Genomic DNA, 11,974 nt, shown 5'->3' on the forward strand with positions numbered 1-11,974 from the left:
AATTGCTTACTAACACATTTTATTTATTCAAATTAAACCCATTGTCGCCTTGAATCGAGATAGGAAGTAATTATATATACGTATTACATAACTTATATAGTCTCAAATTACCGTAGAAAATACCCAGTGATGTATTCACATTTTTAGATGTGAGGCGACAAAGTAGAGGAGAGGAGAATTGTTATTTTTTTCTGTCTCTTTTGTTATTTCGTTTTACGTAATTTTGCAAGCCAGGATAGTATTAACATTTTTTTGTTTGGCTTTCTCCAATTTATAAATGAAATTCATTCATTTAATCAAACCTTCAACTTGTTGTTATAATATAATTTGTCTTCTTTCTTTTGGATTTTTTCTTCAAATTAAAAAAAAAGCTTCTTTTATAAAAATCAATGGACGAGTTTCAATTTTCAGAAGAAATAATAAGACTTTCCTGTATCTTTACCTATTAAACCGAATCATGACAATATATATTGAGCTTATTCATTGAGGTCCTGTCAAAATAGTTTGATACATTTTTCTTTATAATTTTGTTTTAGACATATACATGTACATCGATCTCTTAGGTTCAATATTCCTTTGTGCACTATGCATTGAAATCGGTGTCGAATTAAATATTTTACTTGACATAAACTGGTTATGTTTCGGAGCACCTAGGTTAGGGCAACCTTGTTTATGCAGGGGAAGTATCGATCAAGCTTTATATTTTTTATCAATGTTGTGTTGATTAATGTTTTTTCTCTTTTCTTTCAACTTATACTTAATCACTGTCCTTTATCGACCTCTCTCACATATAGAGATATCATATATAACAAAATTGTAATGTTCAGATATTTTTGATTGTAATTAATTAGGGTTAACAGGAGGTAAACTAATTTGAACCATGTTTTATCACCTATTACATGTATATGTAAGAGAATGATAATTCCTTTCTTCATGATCAAGTACGAGCGTTAGCGAGTACTTATCACGAAGAAAGAGATTATCATTCTCTTACAAACTTAGAATATTGTAAAGTGCTCAAGGCTTAAATGTAGTTAATGCATAACTTCCTTTTTAGGCATGATTTCATTGATGGATTAGTTTTAGTGATGTAAGGACTTTCTTATAATTTTGGAAAGTCTATTTTAAAACAGAATTTGACTGATCAATATATTCAAAACTGGTTTTCGCAAATAAATAGCTCATCTAGGGGAGAATTTTATGGACTTTTTAAACATGAATTTAAACTTGAACCGTATCTACTTAGATTGGCTGTATCCGATAGAATATATATGTGTAAACTGAGATGTTCAAATTTAAAATTTCCCGTAGAGACAGGAAGATGGGCAAAGATCCCTAAACAAAATAGAATATGTCATTTATGTAAAAATAACATTGGTAATGAATATCATTGTATGTTTACTTGTACATATCCACAAATCGTGGATCTGCTCAAAAAATTATTCCAATACAAATCCATCAGAGATCAAGGTGATTGGAGTGCTGTCAAATTGCAATGTAAAGTTATATCGTAATATTTGCAGATATATCAAAAACATTATCAAGTATTTATAATTATTCACTTATTTATACCTATGTAAATACTCATAAATTCATGACATTGTGTTAAATACAAATGATAAATATACTTTAAACTGACTGTATTGTATACAAATGAAAGTGCCACGAGAATCACGTGATTATTTAATGTGTGTTAGCTCCTGTTGTCGTATATGTAATGTTTTTCATAATTGTATTACAATTACTGTATAGATATTTCGTTTATTTATGTATGTATGTATATTGACTTCTTGTACACTGTTGTGTCTGAGGATAATAAAACTTTGAATCTTGAATCTTGGAAAATATAATAGATTGTGTTTTAGACATTAGATGACACAACAGTACAATGAAATGGTAAGAAATGTTTCCTGATTGTGAGTATGAATGTAAATCATGTAATATTTTAGCGAGGAATTATCTTTTTGTTTATTTCCAGTTCAAATCAATAAATTCAAAATTTGATTTACAAATAAATTTTATTTTACAGCCAATATTTTAGTCCAGTCCTTTACATCAAATACTACTTCATTATGTCAGGGAAATGTTCAAATACAATGCCTTTAAAATAGTTTAAAATATATTCAAGAGTTAAACATGTTAAACTAAATTCCTTTTTTTTAGAATTTTATCAGAATATTGGAAATAACTATTTTCACCAACCACGGATCCAGTAATCTGAGTTTTTGAAAGAGTTGACGCTAAATATTTAGGTTTTATTTAATTTAAAAACTTTTTATTTTTTTTTGCACTGCACTGCATTGCTTTGATATTATTTTTTTCTTTTTCTTTTTTAGTAATTTGAAGTTATTAATATTCTCATAATAACGTTAACGGTACCAATATTACTGCACCAGTAAAATTCATCTTATTTTGATTTTTTTGTTTGTTTCAAAATTCAACTTTTAGTCAGTTTTAATCACTAATTCTTTCAAGCTGATAAATGTGCTTCGGGACATTTGTAACTCATTTATAGAAACTCTTTGTTTTGAACTGTAAGTAGGCCTAAACAAAAGGATAATCCCTTACTAAGAACATGATTTCATTTATTCTTCACAATTAAGAAACACCAAATCCTACAATTTCATTGGTCGAGAGCACTTTGCTATATTCTTATATATTTTAGTCTGATAAATTGAAATATTATTCCCTCAGGCAAAATTGACCGTCAAAGAATTCATATATGTTTTGGTCATACAGCTGCTAATTTTCTTCGCATTGACACATCACTGGTTTTCAAATGTTTAGTTTGAGCGTTCATGGGTGAAGGTAAATCAAGGAAAATGCTCACAATCATGTTTAACGCCACCACATTTTCAATATGTTAATGTCACAAGTCGGGAATTCAGTGGTTGCTGTTGGTTATAGTTTCTAATTTTAGTTTTTCGTATATTGTTTTTTCATCATTAGGCCGTTTGTTATTTCTTTGAATTGTTTCACATTGTGTTATGTCGGGGCCTGTTATAGCTATCAGTACGCTGTAGGTTTTGTTCATATTTGAAGACCATGCGGTGACATATAGCTGTTAGGAGAACTAGAAAGAAGAACAATGCATGTTATTTTCATGTTCGTGGTTTTAGGTCGTTAAATCAGTTTCAAATTAAGCATAGGTAGTTCGTCGCATAAAAATGAAAACAAAAACTTGATTTTCTCGTACCAAGAATGTGATACCAAGGACAAAATGAAGGATGTTTAAAAACTCAAATATGTGAAAAGCAATTGATAAAGGGAAACCTTAAAGAAAAGCAAATATCCGAGTAAGGTCTACTTTTGTCTAAATGAGTTAAACCGTAGTTTCTTTATAAATTCTGCATTACGTACAGAATCAGCGATAACTGAAAACCTAGTTACTAGCAGCGGTATTGACCCAGTGATAGAAATGAAAACAATACACCGTATACAATTGGTGCGTCTAATGTGCCTTTCTGGAGTTACCTTAATCAGGTTATAGTAAGGGTTGAGCGCTCTCAAACATGTGTAACCCCTCAACATTCTTTATGGGCCAGTCTCAAGTCAACAGCCTGTTATTCAGTGGTTACTGTTGTTCATGTCTGTCATATTTGTTTTTTTTTAGGAAATTGCATTGTTTAAATTATGCCGTTTGTTTTCATATTCATATTTTTCATGTCGGGGCCATTTATAGCTGACTTTTCGATATGGATTGTTCTCATTGTTGAAGACTTATGATTTATTTTATAATCTTCATGTGAAATCTGGTGGATAGTTGTATCATAGTTAACCTTACCACATCTCCTTATTTTTATTTTGTTATAAAACGCATTACGTAAATTTTCCCTTAATGTTTGTGCGTTGTTTTCTTAACTTCAGGTGACTAAATGACTATAACTGTATCATTAAAATGCACAAAAACAAATTATAAACATGATTGTATATATGTACATTTAAATACAGCGTTGCATTTTTCACCAAAAGTAAATACAAATTAACGTAATGCATTGATTTGGAAGACAAAATGACATATTAATTAAAATAGGATATGCATGACTTCGTGATTTTCCATTTTATAAAAATCGATGCCTAACACGGATTGTGTAAAACTTTATTCTTTCACGAGTTTTACTAGATTTGTACTCAAAATTAAATATGTAAAAATCCAAAATCTCAAATTCTTACATTTACATTCAGGAAATGTTACTTTGAATTACTAACAATTTCTTGGATTATCATTTTGAATTACTTTTAGTATAACTAGTTATCATTTGTGAATACTTATCACATATTTGTAAATATTTATAATTAATATTTAAACATTAATTGCATTCAGTATAAAAACAAGTAAAAACAACAGATAACTACTCAAAATATTACTTCTAATTACTTCAGATTACTTATATATGAATTACTATGAATTACTAATATTGATTACTCAAAATTACTGAAATGAATTACTTGAAATTTTCAACAAATTACTATGAAATGAATTATTTCATTTGAATAGTCACTTCTAATCTTTACTTCTTATGATCAATAAGTTTGATAAACTATTTTATAATACTGTATGTACTAGCTAAAAAAATTTTTTTGCAGAGGTCTTTGTCAGATTTGTTTGTTTGTTTGTTTTAAATTTATAAGTCAGTTGTGTTGTATGTCTGTAATGTATGTTGACTAAGTTTGGGTTCTCAGTTATTTCTGTGTTAGTTTGAATTGTTAAGTCAGTTGTGTTTGTGTTTGTATGTTTGGGATGTATGTTTACACAGTTTTCTCGGCTGGATCATAATTATTGTCATGTTGACCAATTACGTTTGTTTGGATTGCTCACACTATTTTGTAAATATAACGAACTATAATAAATTACTGTCTGACAAGTTGGATGCATGTTAAACTAGCATTAAAACCAGATTAAACCCAACATTTTCTTCGGAAAATGCATGTACCAAGTCATGACTTTGATAGTTCTTTTCCATTCGTTCCGTTGGTTGATATAGTCGAGCGTTTTTCCCGGTTTAATGGAATTCCCCCTATTTGAATTACTTTTGGTATGTTTGTTAATACCTTTCTGAAAAATTCAATTACTTGATCTTATTCATTGAATTACTTTTTTTGTAATTCTAAGAAAATTATCTTACGGTAAATGGAGGGTCTAAATTAAAATCCATAGAATTTAATAATTTGTCAAAATGTAGTTTATATAATTTTTTTTCAAAAATATAATAAAAAGTATGGGTTATCGGGCTATTTTTCATGCTAAAGGTTGTGCAAAATTGTCTGATTTTGTATAAATTATGCATGGAAAACCCAGTTTTGTGTTATAAAAAGAAAACTAAACCATAGAACTTTAAAATAAAATAATAGAAGATAGCTCTTATATGCTTTCAAATGAGAAAAAAGAAAAAATAGGGTCACCGGACTCGTTTTCTTGCTACATAATAAAATAGGTAAATTCATAACACATTCTATCATAAAAGTTACTTTATATGAGTTATCTCCCTTTATGTGGCAAGTTGAAAAAAGTTGAATCAAACAAAAAATAATCTGTTTTTGTAAAATACAGCCGTGAAATATGATAAAACATATATTTTTTTCATATTAAACTGAAAAGTTTTACACATGAATTACATTATCTACTCTAGAAATTTGCACAGTTCATTAAAGATCTAGACCGATTGTTGGTGGATGTGCTAAAATGCGATGAATGTCAATGTAGAAGTCAATTTGTTGTTAAAAGTAGCATTCAATTTTGTTTAGGTAAATCACCGAGAGTATAACCCGTTTGGTTAAAAACACTCAGGATAAATAGTCATTGCATTTCCGGTCCTTACTATAACGTTGTAGTGTACTTTGTAAATATATTAGAAAAAAAATAAGAAGTCGTTCATACAATCGTAAATACATTACCACTATAGACGCTAAATACAAAGATTATTTTCTATTAAAACCAGTACTAATTGAAAATATTGTAAAATATTCATAGTTGTTTGAAATGCAAATAGCAATTGATCAGTCAGAACGAATCAAAATGAGCGAAAAATCTATTCTGCTGCAGTGAATGAGAGTGAGGAATAAGATAGATCACCGAAGATGGTTATTACTGCAACCGCAGACAATATGGATTGTTTGATATTTATATACTAACTAAGAAAAATATTAAACTCTCATAATATAATAAATGGATATCGGTAGATGTTGACTAGTCACCACACGTCATACAGACCATCACACATCAGCGAGAGGATCATGGCGCTTCTCCGCAGACCATCACACTGTAGCGTGACCATCGCTCTTCAGCGTCCCCATTGCACATCCGAGTTCTACATATCTATGTTTTTTTTTTTAAATTTATTATATCAATACGACATTTTACCTTGGTAAGCATGAAACAAATACAATTTAAGTACAAAAACAGAGTGTTCTTAGATGAGTCACTGCTTATGTCTTTTTTTACCGCTGTGCATGCTGATCAATAATTGATAAGACGACAACAAATCGAAGTCATCTGTCAATTTTCATTAACATAACGACACTTAGGCAGAATTTAGTAAAAATATGACTAAGCAGGTAAACTATTTCAGGAATGCATTTGTGGAGAAGGTAAAGTTAGAATTGTTACTTATAATAAACAGTAAAAATTCTGTTCTTCAACTCAAACTTTATTGGTACAATCTTAACTGATTGGTTACCGTTTTCTAGAATTCAAGAGATTCTGGTGCAATAAATCAGTACCTTTTATGAAATTTCAACTATAGAAACGGTTAAAACCTGAAGCGATATTGAAAGCCTTCCATTTAGCCCAAAATTTCACTATTTTCAATAAATCGCAGTAAAAAAGTCAATTTTGATCATGAATATTAAATGGTTTTGTATATTCATCTAGCAAATTAATATGCTTTACCAAGTATAATTGTGTCTTTTTGTCTTTTTACTTTAAAAACGGATGTTCTCTATTTTTATAAAACCACAAGGGAGCCTACTGGAATGAATCTTATCAAACCAACTATGTATATGCAATGGAAAGAGATATTTAATTTGGTAAACTTCAAATTAAAGCCAACTTTACTTGAGGGAGTTTCTAAATATTTTTTTAAATCAAAAACAAAGAATGTAAGAAAAAAAAACTCATCAAATTAACATGATTATCAATTTGTACTCCAGGCGCGCGTTTCTTCTACAGAAAATTCACCAGCGAATCTAAGAAAGATATATCAAAAGGCATGCCAGTATCGAAGCACTGGTTACTGAGCTGCTGGTGAAATATTAAATTTGACACTTGACCTTTGTAAACATAAATCAAACGGATAATAATCGTACGATGAAAATGATGACAATAGATTAGTCACTGCTTGAGTGTTTTTCTTTGTGTAATTATAAGTTGTAAATAAGGACGTAAAGTTATGCACATTGATAGATGATGTAAGATTTTAACAGGAAAGAAACATTTTGTTCAATAAAAGTGAGTACTAATATTCTATTTTTCATTAGTTGATATTTCATAATTAACATTCAATAAATTAGTACATATTTTGCACATAATAGTTCCTACGCATAGCTGTATATTTGTAAATAAGTAACATATTTGAATAATGTTGGTGTGAAAAAAAGCTTGAGGAATAGGGATCACTGTGAAATCCTTTTTGAAATTTTTGAAATTAAAATAAAATGACATATTTTGACTGTTGCTTAAACCGGCAGTACATATTGTTTGACTACCACAATTCCGTAAATCAGTGCAGTCTTATTTGCAATTAAAGGCATGTTAAATGTTTAAGCACCAGCCAGGATATGGTATAATTTGATATGAAATTACTGTCAATTTATTTTAACTTAAGTAAGAATAGCCATAAATGCTTGAAATTGCAGAATTTAACGTAGAAAGCAATATGGATATGATTTTTTTTCTCTCTAAACAACTTGCATTTAGTACATAAGTGCAAAAACTGCCAAAAACCCCAATTTCATATCGGGTTAGTAATATTAAAATATTTGCTATACGATTTCTTGCACAGAGATTTTTATTTGGAAATCATATCTTTTTGTGCAAGACATATTTTCAGATCTATTTTGTCGTAAAACAAATGTGTAAAATAGCCATTATCAACTATCTCTACTTCGACTTGTTGATTTGCAAATGATTTTTCTGCACTAAAGAGAGGTAGTACATTACAAAGGGATATTCGAATTGATAAATTGAAAACGAACTGACAATGCCATGGCAAAAAAACGAAGACCGACCAAAAGACCACAGTCTACAAAACACAATATATAAAAAAATAATACCCGGGGTGTTCTTATGTGCTCTGGAAGAGGATGCAGAACTTGGTCCACATGTGGCACTCGTCGTGTTCTTCATGTAAGTGCAAATCCGGTTATAAGTCTAATTCGGTAGATCACATTCGATGGACGGGTAACTATAGTGGGGGGTTATGTTAATTTCTTTTAAATGAAATGTCCATACCTAATTCCGTTATCAAGCAATTTATGTAATGTGATTTATACACGAACGGTGTTATTTTTGCTTTATATGCGAAGACAACAACATATTATACAAGGACAGGTGCTTTACAATATTTTGGTCTTTAAAGATCAATAAGGAATGTGTATTCATATACCCATTCAGTTTTTAATTCTAATTTGTAGTATTGAGCTTACAGCCTAAAATCAATTCGGAAAAAAGTATTTACGTCTTCTGTCTTGCGTTTAGCTAGTTGTCTGGCATAGTCCTCGACTGAATCCATCAGTATTTTGAAGCGGTGTTTCCTTTTGATGGATTAAATCTCAAGATCTTTCGGGCCTCTTGATAACACATTCGCAGAGGGGTGTTATTAATAATGTTTAGGTCACCAGTTATAACGTGGGCAGCCGGATTATATATGAATCGGGAACTAGCAAAGGTGCAATCGAGAAATGAAGACTTGAAGTCATTAATATTGAAATCCTGCAACACGTGTTTGTAATTGAAAGGCTTAGTCGCAATTGGTTTGATATAGGTATTAGAGATAATAGGTAGAGACTATTAAAGTAGAGAGGTATTTTCGAGCAAACTGGTAATTTTGTATGAAGAATATTACCGAAGTTGACGGTATCGAAACCTTTGTTGGCAAAGAAAGTTTCAGAAAGGATATTTTCTCCGCTTTATCTGTTTAAATGCGAGCCAAAGTGTCAAGATTATATCAACAAATTCATTTATCAATAAAACTAACATTTTTGTGAAATTTCAACAGGCAACTAGCTGCTCTTATTACACATTTACTGTTTGTACTTACACATGTGTCTCCCATCAACTTGGTATGAGATAACAACTGAGTGCTTTTTTCTATTTATTTTTCAGATTTCCGATATCATTGAATTTTGATGGCACTGATCAATATCAATTTGTTACTCGGTTTAATTATGCATGTCGTAAGCCGCGATGTAGTTCGTTGTCCGATTGAGCTTTGTAAATGTACAAAATTTGCAGCCATCTGCTCTGGAAAAAATCTTATTTATATTCCACGTTTTCCGGTAAACGTTAGAACAATTACTTTTCTTAATGGAAATATTAGAACACTATCAAGGGAAAGTATTAAAAACCTGACTTTCAATGATATCCTCAAGCTTAATTTTACGAACAACGCTGTAGTTAGACTTGAACCTGAAACATTTTCTAATTTCACGACAATAGTGGCATTGACCATCTCATCGGAACCATCATTACTAGCAACAGATGTAATGTATGCATTGAACAATATGAAAACAGCACATTTAAAGTCACTCACTCTAACAGGCAACGAATGGTCATTTCTTCCAAACGACATGTTTAAGGCAATAAAAACGAATAAAATTCGAAATATTAACCTTAACAGAAATAATTTTCAACTGTTGAATTTCTCATGGTTTTCAAATATGTCTCATTTGCTAAATCTCAGAGTCAGTTTCAATAAAATTTCAACAATTATACAAGACAGTATTTTCAGCCTGAGAAAACTTTTTCTACAAAGCAATGAAATAACAAAACTTCCAAAGTTTTGTATAAATAATGGTAATAAGAGTGCACTTCCAAATTTAAGACATTTATCCCTTATCAATAACAGAATTGGAAATATTGGACAATTTCGATGTTTTCCGAGGCTCAAAACATTGAAAATTGGTGACAATTGGATCGGTATAATTAAAAACAATACTTTTACAGAGTTAAAAGAATTAACTGATCTCAGTTTACAAGTTATAGGAAAACCATTGAAAAAAATTGAAGATGGAGCTTTTAATATTCCGTCATTACAAAGGTTATCACTCCGAGATTGTCATTTCCGTTTTGAACGTCTATCACCGTCGGCGCAAAGTAGTATGCTGTCAAGCTGCCGTGATTTAGGATTCCTTGATCTTTGCGGGAATTATTTAAATTCAACTATTTTGCCTAGGATAATATCACAATTGAAACAGTTAAGATATCTTAATTTGGAAAACACTAGGCTTAGCTTTTTGCCTGAAGGCGTATTTCCAGAACTGCCAGTTATACAAACGCTTATCATGACAATGAATCAAATATATGGATGGGACAGAGACGTGTTTGCTCGCGTGACAAGTCTACAATATCTAGATTTACGCCATAATTTAATAAAGATAGTAAATGAGTCATCTTTTCCAACTGCGTTACTTGCAAATTTGAAAAAGATAGGTTTAGCAAAAAATCAATTTGCTTGTACTTGTGAACAGATATGGTTTGTCAGTTGGTTACGGCAGACACATGTAACGCTTTTAGAATATCCAAAACGTTATTATTGTACTACACCAGACAATTATATTGGCATTTTGTTAAAAGATTACAAACCTTCCGTTTTATCGTGCAACCCAATATTTTCGATTGTGATTTCAATTTCTGCATTAATTTGCCTTTGAATATCGACAATGATCATTTTTCTAAAATGTAATACAAATATTAAGAACTTTTTATACCTTCTCAAAGTTAAACAGTTTAGACGACAGGGTTATCTTCCTATCGTGAATAGCGATGATTATGAATATCACGCGTTTGTTGTTTATTGTGATGAAAACAGAATGTGGGTTCATGACGAGTTCGTCAAAAAACTTGAAACTGAGGAGGGATTTAAGTTCTGTGTTTATCACAGAGACTTTGAGGTTGGAAAACCAATCAGTGTCAACATTGATCAATACTTAAAAAAATCATGGAAGGTTGTTGTTATAATATCAAATGCATTTGCTAAAAGCGAATGGTGTCAGTGGGAAGTCGATATAATTCAGGAGAGAAGACGTCGACAAGGCAGAAATGCACTTCTCTTAGTAATGCTTGAAAATCTCACCTCGAAAAATATGACAAGTCCTCTCCGTACTTTACTAGACAGTACCCCGCATCTGAGGTACAAAAAAGGAATAGGTGAAAACTTATTTTGGAACGCAGTAATTAAAGATCTTCGAAAAGCCGTTGGACAACCTCCGATTTCTGAACTATAGATATAAGTTGTTATTGATCTGTTGGTCAGTTTCAATATGTGCCAATGTCTGTTTAGCGTTGATATCTGTTTTTTCAATTAAGCTTACCTCATGTACTACTTGCGTTGTGTCCAAGTAATGGGAACTTTTATTATTTATCAACATTAATATATAATCATTCTGTAATTTTTACTTGTACAATTTTTGTTTCAACGTCTGTAATTAATAACTGAATAAAAAAGTATTTCTATATATATAATGATTTTAATATATATAATGCCTTTACATTTTTACAATACATAATATATTCTTTATGTGAATTATATTACTACCTTGTTTTATTTTGTTTTCATTTTGGTTTCCTTGTGTAATTGGTTTATTTTTCTATTATCATAAGATGTGTGTTAAAAGGAAGAGAACAATATCAGAGGAGCAATAAAAACCATAAATCGAAAAACACAAAATATTAAATTAACGAAAAGAAGAACAGCAATCCACGAAACATTTCGCAGAAATGTAACGATATTTCAACATAAAAAATAAAAGTTAACTG

At 30.4% G+C, this 11,974-nt stretch overlaps 1 protein-coding gene across 1 annotated transcript; it reads left to right on the plus strand.

The window, feature by feature from the left end:
- The first annotated feature begins 9,328 nt into the window (after window positions 1-9,328).
- LOC127707682 (toll-like receptor 3) lies at window positions 9,329-11,647 on the plus strand. Its single transcript, XM_052212342.1, has one exon. The coding sequence runs from the start codon at window positions 9,346-9,348 to the stop codon at window positions 10,867-10,869; it is 1,524 nt and encodes a 507-aa protein (XP_052068302.1). The 5' UTR covers window positions 9,329-9,345; the 3' UTR covers window positions 10,870-11,647.
- The last annotated feature ends 327 nt before the right edge of the window (window positions 11,648-11,974 follow it).

Source organism: Mytilus californianus, unplaced genomic scaffold, assembly GCF_021869535.1.
Source record: "Mytilus californianus isolate M0D057914Y unplaced genomic scaffold, xbMytCali1.0.p SCAF_7, whole genome shotgun sequence".
NCBI classification, from domain to species: Eukaryota; Metazoa; Mollusca; class Bivalvia; order Mytilida; family Mytilidae; genus Mytilus; species Mytilus californianus.

What these genes read in the sequence shown, in the direction of transcription:
- LOC127707682 (XM_052212342.1), top strand. Translation starts at nt 9,346, where the DNA reads ATGGCACTGATCAATATCAATTTGTTACTCGGTTTAATTATGCATGTC.